The 21,390-nt window shown below is 45.7% G+C and overlaps 1 protein-coding gene across 3 annotated transcripts in view; it reads left to right on the top strand.

The window, feature by feature from the left end:
- ABCA1 (ATP binding cassette subfamily A member 1) overlaps positions 1 to 21,390 on the top strand; it is a 104,621-nt gene that overhangs the window by 54,630 nt on the left and 28,601 nt on the right. For all 3 annotated transcript variants that reach the window (XM_033174022.1, XM_033174023.1, XM_033174024.1), the window contains 14 exons: positions 4,508 to 4,748; positions 4,961 to 5,100; positions 6,673 to 6,789; positions 10,234 to 10,422; positions 10,939 to 11,144; positions 11,233 to 11,409; positions 11,996 to 12,218; positions 13,906 to 14,127; positions 15,356 to 15,560; positions 17,237 to 17,347; positions 17,589 to 17,760; positions 17,856 to 17,987; positions 18,525 to 18,664; positions 20,238 to 20,375. In XM_033174022.1, coding sequence (XP_033029913.1) covers positions 4,508 to 4,748; positions 4,961 to 5,100; positions 6,673 to 6,789; positions 10,234 to 10,422; positions 10,939 to 11,144; positions 11,233 to 11,409; positions 11,996 to 12,218; positions 13,906 to 14,127; positions 15,356 to 15,560; positions 17,237 to 17,347; positions 17,589 to 17,760; positions 17,856 to 17,987; positions 18,525 to 18,664; positions 20,238 to 20,375 — 2,413 coding nt within the window. The remainder of the gene's footprint in view (positions 1 to 4,507; positions 4,749 to 4,960; positions 5,101 to 6,672; positions 6,790 to 10,233; positions 10,423 to 10,938; positions 11,145 to 11,232; positions 11,410 to 11,995; positions 12,219 to 13,905; positions 14,128 to 15,355; positions 15,561 to 17,236; positions 17,348 to 17,588; positions 17,761 to 17,855; positions 17,988 to 18,524; positions 18,665 to 20,237; positions 20,376 to 21,390) is intronic.

A 21,390-nucleotide genomic window follows, 5' to 3' on the forward strand; every position in this document is an offset into this window, starting at 1 on the left:
TGCCACCTTGTCCACATGGCATTGCCCTCATCTAAGCGGCTCCCCACATGCGAGTGGCACTGTAGTCTAAACCACTGACCCTCTTGGGCTTGCCGATCGGAAGGTTGGCAGTTCGAATCCTCGTGACGGAGTGTTCTCCTGTTGCTCTGTCCCAGCTCCTGCCAACCTAGCATTCTGAAAGCATGCCAGTGCAAATAGATAAATAGGTACTGCTGTGGCAGGAAGGTAAACGGCATTTCCATATGCTCTGGTTTCCATCACGACATCCTGTTGTGCCAGAAGCGGCTTAGTCATGCTGGCCAAATGACCCGGAAAGCTGTCTGCAGACAAACACCGGTTCCCTCGGCCTGAAAGCGAGATGAGCGCCACAACTCCATAGTCGCCTTAGACTGGACTTAACCGTCCATGGGTCCTTTACCCTTTACCTAACCCCCCCCCCCAATTAATTTGGATCTTCCTGATTTGCAGATGTTATAAAGGGGGGGAACAATGTAAAGTGGGCTGCTAGTGGGGCTGGTTCTGATGCACACACATGCATGTTGTTGTTTGTAACCAGCTGCTTTGTACAAGTCTGGTATATCGGAGAACTTGTAGCTCGAGAATGAAATTAAAAATTGGCTGTGCACATAGGTGAAACAGGTATCTGCGCACATGGCCACAATGGGCCTCAAGTTTCCAGAACTCTGGGAGGATGGGAAAATACTACCTTGACGGGAAGAGATAACAATGCACAATGTGAATTCATCCTATCAATCCTGTCCACTAGTGTGGGCAGGAAATACTGAGACAGAGGTAATTGAATGTGCTCATATGTGCACAGAAGTGTGCATGGAAGAACCAGATCTGCGCAACCCAGGTGCGCATTAGTGCTCTGTTGTGTACCCAGCCAAAGAGACAGCGGTTCTGAACTTCCTTGTCGAAATTGCTTTTGATAGTGGATGGTTTCTTTGGAAATTCAGGTTCATTGTTTTGGCTTGGGAGCTAGGAGCTAGCTTTACAAGCCCTTTGAATAAATGAAGTTATGCTATGTGTTCTTTCCTGTGCAAACGAGCTGCCTCTTTTCTTCCGGCTAACCCTTTTATGCAAAGTGTTTGTTGTTGTTGTTGTTGTTGTTGTTGTTGTTGTTGTTGTTGTTGTTGTTGCTTTTTGCCATTCTCAAAATGTTTTCTCCTCAAGTTTGAAAGTTGTCATTTTAAACAAGTAACGAGGGGCAGAGATTCGGCTACACCTATTGTTCTTTCTCTCTTACTGTTCGCTGGTGAAGCCTTTACTCCCTTGAACTATAATAACCTCTCTGCAGAGTTGCGGTGAGGTCACTCGAGGTTGTTAATCACTGTACTTCTGCGGAGGAGCGGGGGCGATATCCCACGATATTCAGCCACTTTATTTCCTAGGAGTAGGTTGCCCTCTGTTGAGTTATAGAACCTGCTGTGTTCTTTTTGGCTGGCTAATGGAAATCAGCAGAAAAATCTGGTTGGAATCAAGATAAAACTGCAGCCAGTTTTAACTACCCTAAAAGTTTGCCCTATGTGTTTCTGGTTACAGCTGTTTCCTGTTACATCATTTGAGCATCGTTGATATTTCGTTCTTTCTCTTTTTCTTTCTTTTCTTTTGGTGTGGAGTTAAAAAAAAATCAAAACCATGTGACATTCTCTTTGCTGATGTGGCTGGCTTGCTGAGAAATGTGACTTTTCTTTGGCAGTCATCCCAAACAGCAGTCAGTGCCTCTTCTTGCTGTCCTATTCAACTTCAGAACAAAGGCAGCTTGGAGGCTTTGCATGAAAACCACTCTTAACTGCATGACCAAAATTTGCTTTTTAATGTCATGGCTTGACAAATATGTATAGGAATAGAGTCACTTAATTCCAGCATTTTTTTTCCTCCCTGGGCTAGTTGTGTTAGTACGGCTGCCATCTGTTTTTTTTTTGGGGGGGGGGTGCAGTGCAGGGCAACAAAGTTTCCAGACGCCACGGATATGCATTTACTAATCTATTTAAATGTATGCAAATTTTAACCACTGTACTTTGAATGGTTGCAGCTTAGCTATATAAAAACCAAACAAACAAACAAACATGGACAGGTGGCAGCCATAAACAGACAAGTCCATATGAAATTGGACTGGATGTACAACTGGGCAGCTAGGAACAGGGGGCTTGTCCCGAACATATCTCATGAGGCTTTTCTTGCAGTAAAAGTTGTTCTGAAATTCCTTCTTCAGGAAACGCTGATGTTTAGAAACCATTGAGTTTTGTGCCATTGGTGCGGCTCTTAAGTCTGGCTTGCACAGCAGCCTGTGAACTGGACTTTCTGTGTTCAGAAGTCTCTGGGTGACTGTAGCAGTCGGAATGGATAGCTGCAAACAATCACGGGGAACTCCCTTTCAGCTTCTTAATATGCTGTTGCACACTGTTGTTCATATTTGCTCTTTTTCTCTCCCCAACACCAGTAAACTGGCTAGATAAAAAAAGACAGGGCACCTTCGCCTTTAGTAGTTGTGCAAAAATGGGAATTTCAGCATGTGTGACTTGTTGCCATAAGAAAGTTACAACTAAGAACTAGTGTGTGAGTTTATTTCCCCCTCCTTCCTCTCTTCTCCTGTTTTTGAACTATGCCGTTATAAACCCACGGCCTTGAGTGCTGTCAAGCAATGCAAGAACTTTGCACACTCTTCTCTAGAAGGTTCTTGTCACGTCTCGTACAATCACTCTTATGTCAGTTCTCTGGAAAGACCTTGGCTATTTCTCTTCCTTTTAAATTTAGGTGGCAGATCACGACAATGGGGATGTCAGAACTACCCTGTTTCTCCTAAAATAAGACATAGCCATAAAATAAGCCATAGCAGGATTTCTATGCATTTGCGAAATATAAGCCGTTCCCCAAAAATAAGCCATACCCCGAAAATAAGCCATAGTGACGTGGTACCTCCCATTAAAACAGCCTGGAGAGGCGTGGCTATGCAGCGTACAGATGCGACACGGTTAAAATAAGACATCCCCTGAAAATAAGCCATACTGTGTTTTGTTGAGCGAAAAAAAATATAAGACGGTGTCTTATTTTAGGAGAAACACGGTATCAGAACGCCTGAATGTTCTTTGACTTCATGTCATGCCCATGTGATTTTTGAGCAGTGGTGTATAAGCCTTAAAGGAAAGAGGAACGAAGCAGAGTTTAGGACACAGAAAGCCTAACTATGGTGTCATATAGCCAGTGCTATTTTTCTGGGGGGGGGGGGGAGAGGTGCCGGAACTCACCGTGAACACCTCCCTCTTAGAATGGCAGTGGCACCTGAAAGGTGCTGGAATTGAGTTCCAGCAATTTCAGCAATAGGTGACTTCTTTCTCATTCTGAGCCATCTCATAGGAATGTCCTGAGGATAAAATGGATTAGCCAAGAGTTTCCTGGAGGAAGAGAGTAGGATACAAATAAAACAAAGGGAGTTGTGGGTTACATTTGGCTGCTGCAATACTTAAAGATCTAATTCCATAGGATTTATTTCCCTGCCAATGGGTCAGTGTAGACTCATTAAAACTAATGGGCCTAACTTAGTCAACGGGACTATGATGATTAAACATTAGTTGAATACTACCCAGTGGCTCCAATGTTTCTTTCCCCCCTGGAAGTGTGACTTCATCATTGTACTCATAAAATGCTCTCCTAACATCACATGAGTTGCAAATTCCTTTCCAGATTTTTGGACATGCACCGTACAATGTAGAAGCACATTTTTTAAATTGTTCAGTAGAAGTTCATCTTCTGCTGTATTAACTGTGATTAAAAAACACCATTGCTTGCGATTAAAAAAAAAAAGGAGCTAGTTCAGGCTCACACATTCTGTTTGCTGGCAAAATCAAACTGGGATATCTCCAGTGGCCTTTAACTAATGTTGGGTCCAAATTATAGACAGACATAACCCCAAGAAAATTAGTTACAGGTGGGTAGCCATGTTGGTCTGCCGTAGTCAAAACAAACAAACAAACAGAAATCTTCCCGTAGCACCTTAGAGACCAACTCTAAGAGATGAACTCTGAAGAAGTGTGCATGCACACGAAAACTCATACCGAGAACAAACTTGGTTGATCTCTAAGGTGCTACTGGAAGGATTTTTTTTTTTTTTTTGCCCAAGAAAATTAGTCCTTAGAAATTGGAGAGAAGGGTTTGCTCATTGGTTTGGCCTGTTGATATCCTGTCTTCATCCACTCCACCTGAAAGGAAGGTGACTCTTCTGGGGAGAGAGAATGAATGGATTTTCCTCCCAAAGAAGAATACATTACATGCCTTCTATGGAATGGCGGGGAGTACAATGGAACACAAGCAGCTTGCACAAATATAAACTGGTAGGCAAGCAGTTTCTGTTCCTTGGACACAATAGCAAATCTAAGGTTTGTTCGGGGTGCTTCTGAACCAATTGATCTTTGGTGTAATATTTGTTACCAGTTTTATAGGAAAATGGTTCGAGCTTTGATCTGTAGGTGAACCCCTATTTTTCCCCTCCCCTTTTGAACTAAAGCTCGGGAGCATGAAAAGCTGGAGTGACATGAGGCAGGAGGTGGTGTTCCTGACCAGTGTGAACAGCACAAGTTCTTCCACCGAAATTTACCAGGCGGTATCCCGGATAGTTTGTGGACATCCTGAGGGAGGGGGATTGCAGATCAAGTCTCTCAACTGGTATGAAGACAACAACTACAAAGCTCTGTTTGGAGGCAACAGCACTGATGAAGATGCTGCCAATTTCTATGACAACTACACCAGTAAGTGGAACCCGGTGGTGCATGCTTATAATTTTTTTTTGCAGATCATTTGCATTACAGTCCTTTTTATTTTCAAAGATACAGGAAGCTACAGTATGATGATGGGTGGATAGCACTTGTCTATATTGGGTGTGCTGTCTAGGATTGAGGTGAGAAAGTTACTGTGCATTTAGCTCGTCTCCCACAGATTTTTCTTTTAAACTCTTTTAAAGCACCCTACTGCAATGACCTCATGAAGAAACTGGAGTCCAGCCCACTTTCCAGAATCATATGGAGAGCTCTGAAACCTTTGCTTATGGGGAAGGTCTTGTACACCCCTGACACGCCAGCAACGAGGGCAGTCATGTCTGAGGTAAGATCCCAATACCACATCGTTCAAAGGAAAGTAGGGGCTTGCTTTGTACTGTTGCTGTTGGGCTCCCGCAGCAAATGAACAAGAGGGAACTGAAAGTATCGAGTAGGGTCAAAGCGGTCTTGACACCTGCCACATAGTTTGCACTTGGTCGCATTTTCCCAGTCGGGAGGAGGCTGTATTCTGGAGCTTGGGGTACCAAGAAGGTTTTCCTTCCAACAATGATTCAACTCTTACTGGCAGCTTATATAGGAACTAGAGGCTGTGTCCGCTTCCTGGTTCTTCTGTATGGACTCATGTGTGGCTCACCAGTTTGCTGGTGTCCCTGAAGCTCCTGCCTCGCTCTCTGTCCTTGTGACTGTTGGGGTGGGTGGGTGCATCTGTGAGCTGGCCAGGAAGCCAAGCAACCATTGCAGAGACCTCTGCTCCTGCAGCTGGACTGCAAAGAAAGAGAGAGACTTCTTTAAAAAAGAAAAACAGATAGAAAAGAAACCTCTGCCATTGTATTTGCTAACACTTTGAAGACTTTAAATCCTTCTCCCAAAACACTCAAATACCCCTTCAAATTGACTGCAAGTGGAGTGGCAAATTTAGAAGATGGCGTTTTTGCTTAGCCTTAAAGAACTTCCAGTGACAATACTGGGTTAAATGAAGCAATAACTTGGCTCAGTATAAGTGTATACATTATATTCTTGGGCATTTTTTTTCTCCCTTTTCGGGAAATGTGGTTTGCACAGCACTTCTTGTCCATAAGAAGACATTGCCGAAGGCCTGGCTGAATCCTATGCCATTGTAACTCTGGCAGATTCTGTGCTGATATGCTGTACCGGAACACTCTGCTCATTTATGCAATTCTGCTTTAACATCCGTAAGGTCCTTGCTCACATGCTACATTTGCTGACCCAGGCAGATGCTCAAGAACAGCTAGGTTTTACGTTGAAGCACTTCAGTGCTTGGTGTTTTGATGTTGCAGAGCTGCATGAGCAGAGGAGTGGAGGAAGACATAATAAACTGGTTGAGTGGTGGGGGTGGGGTGGGGGAGATGTTGCAACTGGGTTCCAATGTCCAGAATTGAATCAAGGGCCGTTGATACTGAAAGATAAAGCCAACACTGCTTCTTCTTAGGGCAGAAGTCAGCCTGTTCTGCAGGTTTTTAGCCTGTTCTGCAGGTTGTCACCTTTTTGTTTTTTTAAAATAAATTTTCAAAAATTTAACATAAATAATAAATTTATATTTTTTTCTCGACTTTCCACCCCATTTCCCATTGTGTTTTTATTTCTCCCCCTCTGCTGCACGCTGCCTTCAAACTATTATACCATAACATCAATATTATTATTCCACAAAGCAATCACCGTTAGGTTCTCTTATTTTGGGGTGTTAACTTTGCCAATTCAGCATATTCCACCACCTTACTTCTTTGATGGGAACTACTTTTTCCATTTTTGTGCATAGAGAACCCTAGCCGCTGTTGCTGCATACATAAACAACTTAACCATCTCTTTTTTTTTGGAATTTCTGTCCCTGGTTGTCACCTTTTCGATGTCACCTTTGACCCTTTCACTATCCTGGCAGGTAAACAAGACGTTCCAGGAGCTGAGTGTCTTCCGTGATCTCGGAGGGATGTGGGAGGAGATAAGACCAAAGATAAGAGTGTTCATGGAGGAAAGCCAGGAAATGGATCTAGTTCGGGTCAGTATGCCATAACTTCTCGCTCCTCAGATAACATTGGATATTTCTTGGGAGACCTGTTTACAAGAAGTGATTTAAATCTGTTTACTTTGGTATCGTGATTGGTGGTGCTTTGGCCTCGAGCGAGTGCGTGCATGTCTGTGTAGTACCTCATTTCTTCTGACAAGCTTGCTTGGGCAGGGCCTCCTTGTCTGTGCAATGTGACTTTAACCTGAGATGCAGCAGGCAGGAAGGCTCATCCTCCTAGACAATAGCTCTCCCCTCTGTGATTTCCTCAAGTGCCAGGTAGGATGATTTGTTGCGCACAACTCAGGCAGATTCTGGCCAGCATATAAATCAGGCCTGCATCCTCCCTTCCACAGGCTGCTGTGTGTGTTCAACTGCCAAGGACATGGCCCATAATGAATGTGAAACAAGGGGCTACTCAGGTACAGGCAGGCTTCACATTCTGTTATGTTGAGTGCTGCTATAATCACATTACATGGGGCCCTGAACTAGAGACGAATGTGATTAAATATTACCTCACCCGTTTTAACAGAGGAAACAGACGCAGGACATGCTGGCGCTATCCAGATGTGTGAAAAACAAGCATTGCATTTAAATAACTATTTGGAATAACAACAATAATTCATTCCAACCTTTATAGTATTGTAATATTGCCTTATAAAATTCCAATACAAGGTCAGTTTGCTGTGTGTTATTGGAGAGCCAGTGTGATGTAGTTTGCATTGCTGGGGGGTTGAAATTTCTTCTCAAGCCATGAAGCTTACTTGGGAAGAGAGAGGGAAAAAAAACTGTCCCGGCAGTGACCTGAAACTCAGGATGTTCCATTAATCAAAGATACTCAACCTGAAAGCCCAATAACCTGTTCAGATCCAGATCGACCACATAGCTCTATTGTTAAATCCGCTGCTTTCTTATGGGGCCTGACTCACCCACAACTTCTACGAGAAAACAGAGAAACTGTAGGGACCGTCACATGTGAGGAGAACATCTCATTGCTGCCTGTGCACCTGCTGCCAGAAAACAAGAAGTGTCTGGCCAGCTCCCTCAGCAGATGCATTTGGCAGCAGCACATATGGTCAGTTGTGACAGTGAGAGAGATGTTCAGGTGGTAGCATTCTCTAAAGACAGACTTAGAGCTCACAAGAACACAAAGTGTGCCCTGTGATGTCCCGGAGAGGATGCAGGCCAGGTTCTCTGGCAAATGTCCTTCCCCCCCACCCGGATGGTGTTCTTTTGTTTATGGCTTCCTCCCTTTCCCATTTCTGCACAGATTAATCAGAAGGAAAACAAGTGGGTGTTGCAACATGATGTTGTGGCTTGTTTTAACAGGCTGTGCGTATGTGAACTGTATCAGAGCGTTAGGGACCAAAAATCTTTGGTGCTGTACAGCAGGGGAGGGCTCAAACAACTTTTCTGTCTGCATTTTCACTTTCTGAAATAGGGCAACCCTAATGGGAAATATGGTAACCCTAATAATCCTGGCAACCCTAATCCTGCCAGAGTTCTGTGGAAGCGTTAGGACGGTGTTCATGTGCAGTTGTTGATTTTGCTATGTTTTGCTCACTTTCCATTTGCAAATTTCAAATATTTTTCTGCATACCTTCCATTTCACCCACATTTTCAGAAATTCCCTCTCCTTGTGTGTGTTCTGTTGTCCTGTCCTGTCCTAGAATGGGTCTTCCCCCCTTTGCTGTTAAGAGGGAAGCATAATGTGTAACACAGAGCCAAGACCATCCTCATTAAGTTCTTCTCTGTGGTCCAACTGTAAACATACAAATATGACATATATGACCCCAAATTTTGGTGCCACTCCCATGGCTGTCCTTCATGGAGCTGAGCATAAGCTGGATAATAGACATTTTGCTGATTTATGATGATATCTTCCCAAATTGGCCAACGAAGGCACTTCCCACTGCATAATGGCTGGCCCTGCCAACGTGGCCAGAGTTTAGTTACCATGGCACCTCAACTTGTTAACTGAACTCTTTGACACAGTATAAATACAGAACATGCATTTAAAAGGGGGAGGGGAGGGAATCTGATATGCCCAGTTCCTGATTTGTTCCTAACTCGTTTGAAGAGCCCTGTAGCTTGCTGTGCGCGAGAGGCTCCCTCTGGCTTCATGGGATCGGAGGAACCCTGTGTTAAGACGTTAATATTCCATTTATGCTTTGTTGCCTCTTTGTCTATGCTCTCTAGAGGGTGCTGGTAGTGCTTTTAACAATCCCCAAGCAGCTGAAACAAATTTCTTCTCTTGCCCGTCTCCAGTTTTCAACAGGGCCTTGTTTGTTTGCTTTCAGCAACGGCTGTCGGTCCCCTGCTGAGATGTTGTACAAGGCTGCCGCCTAGCGAGCCTAAAATAGAAATTGTGGAAAGGGAAGACTCAGATCTGACACTGAGCAGAACAAGACCATCATAGAATTGTGGAATAGGAAGGGACCCTAAGAATCATCTAGTCCAACCCCTTGCAATGCAGGAATATGCAGCTGTCCCATGCAGACATTGAGCCTGCAACCTTGGCATTATCAGCACCACACTCTAGCTCACTGAGCTATCATGTGAATGTTCAGCTTACCCAGTTCAGTTTATGCCCTGTGTAGCGGTAGTGTCACTATAGTCCTACTCAGGACCACTGTCACAAGGAAGCCTGAGGGAGCCTGGCCTCTCAGGGGTCTTCCAGGCCCCTCCTTCAGTGATCATAGTGAGCAACTGGACAGAAATACTGGCTGCAAATTTACGCAGGCAATATTCCACCCAGTTGCTCATAACCAGGCAACTGAGAGTTAGGCTACAAGCAGTTTGGGCATGTCCAGAATAGTGGAATACACAGTTAAATAATGAGCGGCCTTTCCCACCTAATCTGAATTCTAGTGTAGGTGTTGGAAAGAGGTTTTGTCCAGTAGCAGTAAACATGAGATTGAGCTGCAAGTGGGAAGACTTGACAGTGACCGTGGTCTCTCACAATGCCAATCCAGACTTCTTGGCTTGTCATGGTTTACTTTGGAGGAGCAGCACGCTTGCGTCGGTTGCCTAATCACTCACTCCTCCCCTGGTACAAGTGTGACAAACAAATCAAGTAGTTTGGGCTTCCCATTCCATCTAAACCCAGGACTTGCTTCCTTAGTAAGTTAACCCCAAACTGATGGCTTCAGGCTGGCCATTGATCATGGTTTGTTAGGGAACAAGAAGCCACCATCCATGGTTTGGGTGTAATGGGAAGCCAAAGCTTCTTGGTTTGTTTATCCTGCTGTTCTGTGCAAACACAAGCAATAGATCTGTGAAATGCTATTTTTGCTCTTTGCTCTTACTTCATGGTGAATTTCACTAAGTTTCTTTGCTATAAAAAATTCCTTCCAGTAGCACCTTAGAGACCCAACTAAGTTAGTTCTTGGTATGAGCTTTCGTGTAACTGTTTCTTCTCTATGTTGCTAACACCAGACGTTACTAAAGAACAAGTTCCTTTGGAAACACCACTTAATGGGTTCAAGCTGGACCATAGAAGATCTATCCCTGTTCTTGGCAAAGAACCCGGAGGATGTTCATCCGGTGAATGGCTCAACCCGCACCTGGAGGGAAGCTTTCAATGAAACTGACCATGCTGTTCTGACTATTTCCCGCTTCATGGAAGTGAGTCTCTTATTATTGAGTAGACATATTTGCTATTGTTTTGATCTTGTTCATTATTATTGGGGCTATTCCTTTTCTCTCTCCAAGTCGATTCAGAAATAATAATTTCTGCAATAGAATGCAGAACAGAAAATGGTCCTAAGAGATGCACAAGGCCATTTTCAGGATTTGGGTGGCGGGGGGTGGGGGGGAGAGCACTCTCAGACAAGATGCCATCAGTGGGCCTCCTTAGCTGGCCAAATGGACTAGAGCCTAGGTGTCCCTAAGAGTTCCCTGTCTGCTGAGCCCACGTCTTTTTGGGGGAAAGCTACATTTCAACTTGATGATGTAAGTCAAAGTCAACTCCACCATTCTTGATCTTAGTCTTGGCACTATGACTGCTACACCACCCTGCCACTGTAACATTTAATCGGACAGAAATGAGGCATGCTTCTTATTTCAGTGTTTGCGCGAATGTTTGCTTCTCAAAGAAACTTCAGCCTAGGTTCTGATTCATTCTGTCCGTCATGGTTGCAGTGTGTCAATCTGGACAAACTGGAAGCCATGCCTAGTGAAGTGCGGCTTATCGACAAGTCCCTGGAGCTGCTAGATCAGAGGAGGTTTTGGGCAGGCATCGTCTTCCCCGAAATCGCTCCTAGCAGCGTGAAGTTGCCACAACATGTCAAGTACAAGATAAGGATGGACATCGATAGCGTGGAGAGAACAAACAAAATTAAGGACGGGTGAGCAGTCCTCAAAGATGCCTTGGTAGATTAACAGGAACAGGTGTGAGAATTCTGAACAAACGATTGTTTTGCTTTGGTGTTATAGGTACTGGGATCCAGGTCCTCGAGCTGATCCTTTTGAGGACATGCGCTACGTCTGGGGAGGCTTTGCTTACTTGCAGGATGTGATAGAGCAGGCGATCATCCGTGCTGTGACCGGCTCCGAGAAGAAAACTGGAGTCTACATTCAGCAGATGCCCTACCCCTGTTATGTGGATGACGTGTAAGTGACAGTCAGAGTGGACCTGAGTTTTAGCATGGCAGATTTGGGAGAAACGTGAGCTGGTTCTTCACCCGACTGCAGAGGACCACCATGATGGGGCTTTGGAGTCTTGTTCTTCAAGCAGTGACATTTTCTCAAAAGATGCCACTTCCTGGGGGAGGGCAATCTTCTCTATAAAGCTTCCATGGGCCATCTCTGAGGGAGCTTCCAAGATGGTGGCAGGTTAGCCTCCTGGAGCAGCTCATACTTCTTGGGTCCAAGATAGCGCTGGGAGGGAAGGAGAGGGCAATCTAGATTCTCTTTCCAGCAGTGGCTGAACAGATGGCTCTGAAACCAAGCAGAAATGGTCTTCCCCTTGTTTTTCCCAGCATTCAGAACATTGACTTTCTGTTTTAGCTATTATGGTAGCCACTCCTAATAGACAAATTTTCATTCTTTAGAAAAGCTTTGTAAGCATGCAGGCAGTTAGCCACCATCGAATCTTGAGAGGTGAATCACACACTGCATGATGAAGTATTTCTTTTGGACTGCCTTAAACTTGTTACCAATTCACGATAACCCCAAGTCTTGGGTTTCCCCACCGCAGATTCTTGCGTGTCATGAGCCGCTCCATGCCCCTCTTCATGACTCTGGCTTGGATCTACTCTGTGGCCGTGATCGTCAAGGGCATTGTGTACGAAAAGGAGGCCCGCCTGAAGGAGACCATGAGGATCATGGGCCTGAACAACGGCACCCTCTGGCTCAGCTGGTTCATTAGCAGCCTCATCCCCCTTCTCATGAGCGCTGGGCTCCTGACGCTGATCCTCAAGGTTAGCCTGGCTCCACGTTCTCATTCCTTTGCTTAATAGGATGTTTTATCTGCAACCTAGTATAATGGCTTACCGTGCAAGATGAGGACCCCCTGCTGTTCAGTTCTCACCTGAGCTACAAACTGTCAGGCCTTTGGTCTGGTCCAGCGGTCCTCTTCTTACTTTCTTGAGTAAGTCCCACTGGGTTCCATGGGACTTACTCCCAGATAAGAGGGTAGAAGAATGCATCCTGTGGTATAAAATGCTTGCCCGCTCTCCCTTAAGGATGAACAAGAACGTAAAAGCAATAGCAGAGCATAGTAATCAATGAACACCGGTTCTGAAACATTGGCTTCCAGTACATTTCCAAGCACAATGTTGGTGCTGATCTTTAAAGCCCTAAACGGCCTCAGCCTTGTATACCTGAAAGAGCATCTCCACCCCCATCGTTCAGCCCGGACACCGAGGTCCACCTCCGAGGGCCTTCTGGTGATTCCCTCACTGAGAGAAGTGAGGTGACAGAGAACCAGGCAGAGGGCCTTCTCAGCAGTGGAGCCCACCATGTGGAATGCCCTCCCTTCAGATGTCAAGGAGATAAGTAACTATACAATACATCTGTCCTTAGAAGACATCTGAACGCAGCCCTGTAGCCAGAAGTTTTTGTATATGCTGGAAGCTGCCCAGAGTGGCTGGGGCAACCCAGTCAGATGGGCAGAGAATAATAATAATAATAATAATAATAATAATAATAATAATAATAATGTCTTCAGAAAGAACACATGAGCTCAGAGGTGACCATTCTTTTTTTGTAGGTGGGCCCCAAAGATGGGACGGCTAAGTGCCTTTTCACATACAGTCGTACCTTGGTTTTCGAACAGCATAGTTCTCGAACGTTTTGGCTTCCGAACACCGCAAACCTGGAAGTGACTGTTCCGGTTTGCAAACTATTTGTGGAAGCCGAATGTCCGACAGGGCTTCCTCCGCTTCTGATTGGCTGTTTCCTGCAGCCAATCAGAGGCCGCACTTTGGTTTCCGTATGTTTTGGAAGTTGATAGGACTTCCGGAATGGATTTCGTTCGACTTCCAAGGTACGACCGTATTCCACAGTGGCCAATGCAGGTTTGATAGTTGAACACATTGGCCCAGGGAGCTGTATTCCACCCTGCCAGGCACAGAGACAGGAATGTCTCTGTGTTCCTGACACATCCAGGGCCGTCTCGTCCATAGGGGCTGGTGGCGCACTGCGCCAGGGCGCCGGGCCCCCCAGGGGCGCCCCGTGAGCCCGCTGACATACCGGGCGCCCCCTCCCCACTCCCGCCCTCGCCTCCCGGAGCCCCAGCTGGAGCGCTGGAAGGGCGCGCAAAGCCCCGCACCGCTCCAGCGCCACGCCCCTCATCCCCCGCTTGCCCACCCCCCTCCCGAGGGGGGGCCAGTGCGGGAGGGAGGCGGGCGGAGAGTTGCCACGCCGGGGGCGCCGAGGAATCGCCGCGCCACGGTGGGCGATCCCTCTAAGACAGCCCTGGACACATGTGTTTGCTGCAAACACGTTTGCCCCCACTTGTTAATGTAAAGCACCGTGGCTGTGTACGAATAATAACAGTAATACTAGTAATGATAATAAGTAATAATAATAATAATAAAAAGGCAATGATGAAATGTGAATTGTCAAATGTTTCATGGCTGTACAACTGGTCCTCTTTTTCTCCAGAAAGGAAACCTACTGCCCTACAGTGACCCCAGCCTGGTGTTTCTCTTCTTGTCCATCTTTGGCATAGTGACCATAACACAGTGCTTCCTCATCAGCACCTTTTTCTCAAGGGCCAACTTGGCGGCAGCTTGTGCGGGGATCATCTACTTTACTCTCTACTTGCCTTGCACGTTGCATTTTGCCTGGGAGGATTACATGACCTTCTCTCTCAAAACGTTAATGGTGAGTCAATGCAAGGGGGGGCGGAGGGGGTGGCGAGGGGTGTGTGTGGCACCACCAGCAAGGACAGATCTTATTTTGTCTGGTCTGGGCAGACCTTCTGGGACTAATTTTTTTTTGGGGGGGGGTGTCCTGCACATCCCCTTCTCCCATTCCCTAAATCTTTCAACTTTTAATCAAACTTTTCAAACCAGCTAAGTTAATGTGGCTTTCATGCACACATTGCTTTGGTTTGCTGGCCTTTGAATGCAAACAGAACTAGTTCCACTAGTTCACTACACCAGTGTAGTTGTTAAGAGTGTTGAATTAGGACCTGGGAGACCAGAGTTCAAATGACCACATGGCCACGGAACTCGCTGGGCAGTGTTGAGCCTTTTTACCAACTCTCAGCCTAATCTACCTCCCAGGGTTGTTATGAAATTAATATGTATGTCACCCACACACTTTAGCACTTTGGGGGAAAGTTGGGATCAAGTCATTTCATTGTGTTGTAGCAGGCAGCCATTATACAAATGATGATGCTGATGATAATTACTATTATTATTAATAGAGATTTACATTTCTGCTCCTTAACCTTTAAAAGGTAATTCATTTCCCATACCCCCTTAAGTTTAATAGCACGGATTTGTAGAGCCTTAGCAAGAAATTTAGATATTCTGAAGTATATATACGTCTCTACATAGGACAGCAAAAAAACAAGTCTTGGCTAGGGGTGAGCTTCCCTTCTGTGATCTTAACAATGGGTAATTGTGGTTGTTTCTAAGATTATTATAAAAAAGGGCATCCAAGGAGCACATGAGTTGTATCTTCTATTGACACAGAGTTGCAACCACAAGCTCTGTCCTTCTCAGGAATTCCTGGGATGTGTGTTGTATGTGTCCCATAGTGGTACTGGAAACTCTTCCCCACAACTTCTTCCAAATCTGCTCCAGGAATATTTGGTTTCAAGATTACATGAGCAGGGGCCAATGGTATAGTTCCTCACCACCTGATTGCCAGCCTCCGTACTAAACAGATGATAACCAGATGGAAAGGAACTGCATCCTTTGTCCCATCCATGTGGAAGTAGCTCACGTACCCATTTGGTCACAGTTGAATCAGTTTTTGCTTTTGTTCCCTGCTGTCATTAGGGCAGGGTTAATCTTTCCTTGCGCTGAAAACGTGAGTGAGTGAGTGAGTAAGTGAGTGAGTGAATGCACCCAGGATGTTAACTGGTGTTTTTCCTCTGCAGAGCCTGCTTTCTCCGGTAGCCTTTGGGTTTGGCAGTGACTACCTTTCCCTGTTTGAAGAGCAGGGTGTTGGTTTGCAATGGGACAATGTCTTCATGAGCCCCGTGGAAGGAGATAGCTACAATCTGACAACTTCTGTGTGCATGATGCTGTTCGATAGTCTGCTGTATGGGGTTCTGACTTGGTACATCGAGGCTGTCTTTCCAGGTGAGGAATAGCACATCAAATCTCTCTCCGTCTTAGCCCATTACTTCCCATTACCCTGCTTCCCTCCCTTTGGGAGTCAGGGATGCTGCTGTTTCCATATTACAGTCGTACCTCTGGTTACGATTGCTTCAGGTTGCGTTCGTCACAGGATACGAACGCGCCAAACCCGGAAGTACTGGAACGGGTTACTTCCGGGTTCGGCAATTCGCGCATGCGCAGATGCGCAAAATGACGTCACACGCTTGCGCAGAAGCACCGAATTGCACTGCACACATGCGCAGATGTGGCACTTCAGGTTGCGAACGGGGCTCCGGAACAGATCACATTCGCAACCAGAGGTACCACTTTATTATTGAGCCATGGGAGAACCCAGAAACAGCAGTCTCACAGGAGGAGGAGCGGTGACAGATTCTTGCAGATCCACCAAAGATAGCAGGTGCAAGAGCCTTGACGGGGCTGGCTGTGCTCCAAAGGAATTGCTTGATTTGTTTATGCGTGCTACAACGGCGGCAAGAATAATCTTCGTGCAAAAAGTGGAAAGAAGAAGTCCCACTGAAAGAAGTTTGGCTTATGAAGATGGTGGAATATGCTGAGATGGCTAGACCAACTGTTAGAATTAAAGGAGGGTTTTTATTTTATTTTGAAGAATGGAAATAATTTGTGGAATATTTGGAAGGAAAAAATACCATGGTTATGTTAAAATGTATTCAGGATAGCAACAGATGAGAATTGGTAGTTTAAGAAGTCAGAATTGATGTATATAATGGGTAAGATATAAGCTTTAGAACACTGTGGAAGGGTGGATGGGAAGTCGACGGATATGAGAGAGCCAGTGTGGTGTAGTGGTTAAGAGTGGTAGTCTCGTAATCTGGGGAACCGGGTTCGTGTCTCCGCTCCTCCACATGCAGCTGCTGGGTGACCTTGGGCTAGTCACACTTCCCTGAAGTCTCTCAGCCCCACTCACCTCACAGGGTGTTTGTTGTGGGGGAGGAAGGGAAAGGAGAATGTTAGCCGCTTTGAGACCCCTTCGGGTAGTGATAAAGCGGGATATCAAATCCAAACTCTTCTACTCTTCCTCTTGTAAAATCTGAAAATGTAATACAAAGGTTATGCATTAGACAGGGCTGACTTTGCTGTTGGGCAAAGTGAGCTGGTCACCTAAGGCAGCGGAGGCTGTAGGGAAGAGGAGAGGACAGAGCTGCATCTGACTTGCCCTGTATCTCCTCATCCTGCAGTGGAGGATGCTGTTCAGGTGCCAGCATTTTAGTAGGTTTCAAGTGCTAACCCAGCCTGCTTTTGTGCATGGAACAGAACAATAGTGTTGTCTTGTCCTTCGCCTGAGGCAGTGAATTGCCTTTGGTCCTCTTACATCACTGTTGTGAGGCTGCTTCCTCCAAAGATCAAGTGTTCCCGGCACCGTTAGCAATCCCTCCTTTCCAAGCACATTCACTTCCTTGGCTGGATTGTTTCCAGCAGGTTGAAGCTACTCCATACAAACTACCTTTAGCCACCTAAAGGTGTGGGAAGGGTGTTTGGTAAAGTGACTAGATAATATGGACAGATCGGGCTCCAACCTTTGTAAAATTCAGTACTTGGAGAATCATCTTATCTTCTGCACATCCGAATGATTCCCCCCCCCAAGTCTCACCCAGGTCATTTTGTCCCTTTTTGTTTAGGTCAATACGGCATTCCCAGACCCTGGTACTTTCCCTTTATGAAGTCCTACTGGTGTGGCGAGGAATCTGGAGAGCAACAGACCCCTTCTCTCCACAAAAATTCATCTGAAAGTAAGCAACTGGTGTTCTCCTACATTTTATTCAGTGGGAAACCAGGCTTCTCTGATGGAATCCTTTCCAATGGACAAGGCTCCCTGCTGTTCTCAGTTTGATTTCTTAAGACCTGCAGCCCCTTGGATTCGGGAAACCCCTTTTTTGTCACACCCCAGTTCTCCCTCTGCCCCCTGCTGTCCAGCAGGTATTATAAACATGCCGTGCCTCACTAAGTAGATTTATTTTCCTGTTGCAACAGTCTGCATGGAAGAAGAGCCAAGTCATCTTCACCTTGGGGTGTCGATTCAAAGCCTGGTGAAGGTTTACCGTGATGGCAAGAAACTGGCTGTCGATGGCCTTACTCTGAATTTCTACGAAGGGCAGATTACCTCCTTCCTGGGACACAATGGAGCTGGGAAAACCACCACAATGTAAGAGGGCAAAAATTGATACGGTGGGAAAACACCTTCCAAAGTCATGCTTCGCTTTGCTTGTTTGCACTCAACTTCCCTTTTGTTATATTTAGGTCCATCCTGACTGGGTTATTCCCCCCAACTTCGGGCACAGCCTTCATCCTTGGCAAAGACATCCGTTCTGAGCTCAGCACCATCCGGAAGAATCTGGGTGTCTGCCCCCAGCACAATGTTCTGTTTGATGAGTGAGTCACGCTATGAATCACCATTCCCTTGGACCTTTTAATTGGTTTCTTAACTAGCAAAATCCCCAAGATTGTGATGGGGTGTGTGTGTGTTTAGAGAGAGAGAATCAGCAGAGAGATTATCAGTTATCCAACCCGGTATAAGGCAGTTTCCTATCATGCCTAATTTGGGATTCCGCCTCTGAATACAATCGTACCTCGGAAGTCAAACGGAATTTGTTCCGGAAGTCCATTTGACTTCCAAAATGTTCAGAAACCAAAGTGCGGCTTCTGATTGGCTGCAGGGAGCTCCTGCAGCCAATCGGAAGCCACAGAAGCTCTGTCGGACGTTCAGGTTCCGAAGAACATTCGCAAACTGGAACACTCACTTCCGGGTTTGCGGTGTTTGGGAGCCAAAACGTCCCAAGTACCAGGACGTTCAGGATCCAAGGTACAACTGTATGTATTTTTATTAGCACTTTAAAACTGGATGACAAGGAACAGACAATATGTGTGTTTTTTCTTACCAAAATGTGGCCGTTCTCCCCACACACCTAGGTTGACAGTGGAGGAACACATCTGGTTTTATGCACGCCTGAAGGGACTGTCGGAAAAGCTGGTGAAAAAGGAAATGAAGCAGATGGCCATAGATGTTGGTTTGCCTCACAAACTCAAATCAAAGACAAGCAAACTCTCTGGTAAATTTCATTTATTCAGCCAAGTGCAACTATTGTTTGCCTTGCCCTGTATACCCATGCATGAAAAGCATAACAAGAGATCTTCTGGATCAGGCCTGAGACCTATCTAATCTGTCTGTTGGCTTCCAATAACTGGCATCCAAATGCCTGTGGATGTTTTGGACTAACTCCCACCATCCCTGTGTCTAGCCCAATGCAAGGTGGTTCTTTTAAAATGAGATTCAGAAGCAATACAAAACACAAGCGAGTGAGAAGATTAAAGATTTTATTCTAAACAGCAAGCAGTATATGCATACCAAGCATGCACTTCAATCTGCCACTTGGAAGCCCTCAAGAAGTGGCAAAGTGGCTCCCTCAGGTAGCCTTGGGTTTCATGGCCCCTGCGGCCGATCAGTCCGTGCACGAGCTTTTCCAAAACCCTGCCCCAAACCATCCAATTTATTGATAGCTAGATAGCCAGCCCTTGTGGCTTGCCTGACTGGCTACATGCAGTCATACATTACTAGCTGTGTGCAGATTATTCATTAGCCACCCTCTCCCAATGCCTCACTTTGACCAAACAGTATCCAACATCAAAGAAGGTAACCAGCACTATCACTTCCTTCCAAACACCAAAGAGCTTAACAAGAGATAGGGAGGGGGAAGGAAGAGGAGGCAGGAAGAGGGCAACTGAGTCAGATCACTAACGCCTCAAAATACAAATATATTCCAGATAGATTGCCCATACACCCTGATCATTGGCTATTCTGTCTGGAGCCGATGGGAGTCTAAAGTACCTGGAAGGCAGTAAGCTGGGGAATGTTGTCTTAGACTTAAATTGTTGTTGTTCAGTCATTCAGTCATGTCCGACTCTTCGTGACCCCATGGACCAGAGCACGCCAGGCACCCCTATCCTCCACTGCCTCCCGCAGTTTGGCCAAACTCATGCCAGTCACTTCGAGAACACTGTCCAACCATCTCATCCTCTGTCATCCCCTTCTCCTTGTGCCCTCCATCTTCCCCAACATCAGGGTCTTTTCCAGGGAGTCTTCTCTTCTCATGAGGTGGCCAAAGTATTGGAGCCTCAACTTCAGGATCTGCCCTTCCAGTGAGCATTCAGGGCTGATTTCTTTAAGGATGGATATGTTTGATCTTTTTGCAGTCCATGGCACTCTCAAGAGTCTCCTCCAGCACCATAATTCAAAAGCATCAATTCTTTGACGATCAGCCTTCTTTATGGTCCAGCTCTCACTTCCATACATCACTACTGGGAAAACCATAGCTTTAACTATACGGACCTTTGTCGGCAAGGTGATGTCTCTGCTTTTAAAGATGCTGTCTAGGTTTGTCATTGCTTTCCTCCCAAGAAGCAGGCGACTTTTAATTTTGTGACTGCTGTCACCATCTGCAGTGATCATGGAGCCCAAGAAAGTAAAATCTCTCACTGCCTCCATTTCTTCCCCTTCTATTTGCTATTTGAAGAGAAATACTTCTCTTCTAAGTGCATAGCAGCAGTTCCACAGACCACCCCAGGTAAAGCGGAATCGAACCCTAGATTAAATTAGACTGAATCTTATCTGGTTTTGCTTCGTAGGTGGCATGCAGAGAAAGCTTTCAGTAGCTTTGGCCTTTGTAGGCGGCTCTAAGGTTGTCATTCTGGATGAGCCGACGGCTGGCGTTGACCCTTATTCTCGCAGAGGGATCTGGGAGCTGCTTGTGAAATATCGCCAAGGTACTACTTGCCCTTTCCTCTTGTGACCCAGTGAAAAGTTGCATCCGTACGGTGTGGCGGTTCTGCGTTGCAGCCATGTTCCCTGGTGTCTCTTTGATGACTCCCTTCTGGTATTGCTGGCCTTTAGAGATTTTAGACCCCACCTTTCTCCTCCTCCTATATAAGTAAGTTAACGTGCAATTTGGAAACGGATCCACAAATGGAGCTGAAGAAGGAAGATTGGCGAATGGTTGGAGAGGACTGTCCTTTTCTTTATTTGTGTACCAGTATTAAAAAAAAAACCTGTCCTATAAAAATCCTGATTAGATGGCAAAGTTAGTATGAACAGAGAGCTCAATCATGGGTTGTTGTTTTTTTTTAAAGACTTGAGTCTGTTGTAAGAATTTAAGGTCATATATATATATATATATATATATATATATATATATATATATATATATATATATATATATATATATATATATAAAATTCACCAAGCAAACATAGGAAGAACAGACCTCACACCATTTTTCACTCCCAAACTGATAAACTGCTTCTCTGCAAGGAATGGGGGGGTTGGGGAACCTTCCCATTATCTCAGTAATCCTTGGCATCCTGATACCAGTGCCAGACAAAAGGCTGTGATTAACTTTGCTGGGAAGCAGGAAAATGTAAATATCTCCTTTGTTTTCCCTTGATGGGTTTGGTGGAGGGCAAGAGGAGACATGGGGGCAGGGTCCAGGATGCTCAGATCACTGCTAACAGACCCTCCCAATTTGTGATGTATGTATGATGTATGGAGGGGTGGTCTTGAGCTGGAGGGGGGCAATTTCAAAAGTCTATATAGGAGCTTGCGCGCCATTGTTCGAGGTCTTTTGCTTGCAAAACACCCTGCTGCAGCAGTTTCTAATAAACAAGGCCTTGCTTTGGGAGACTCGGTATTGTCTTTGTCTTTGTGCTGCATTGTCGGGAAGGGGCTCTTAAAATATAGCGCTCTTCCCGGGGTTATGGACTACCTTCTGGAGACGGACCCAGT

This window comes from Lacerta agilis, chromosome 16 (genome assembly GCF_009819535.1).
Source record: "Lacerta agilis isolate rLacAgi1 chromosome 16, rLacAgi1.pri, whole genome shotgun sequence".
Classification (NCBI taxonomy): Eukaryota; Metazoa; Chordata; class Lepidosauria; order Squamata; family Lacertidae; genus Lacerta; species Lacerta agilis.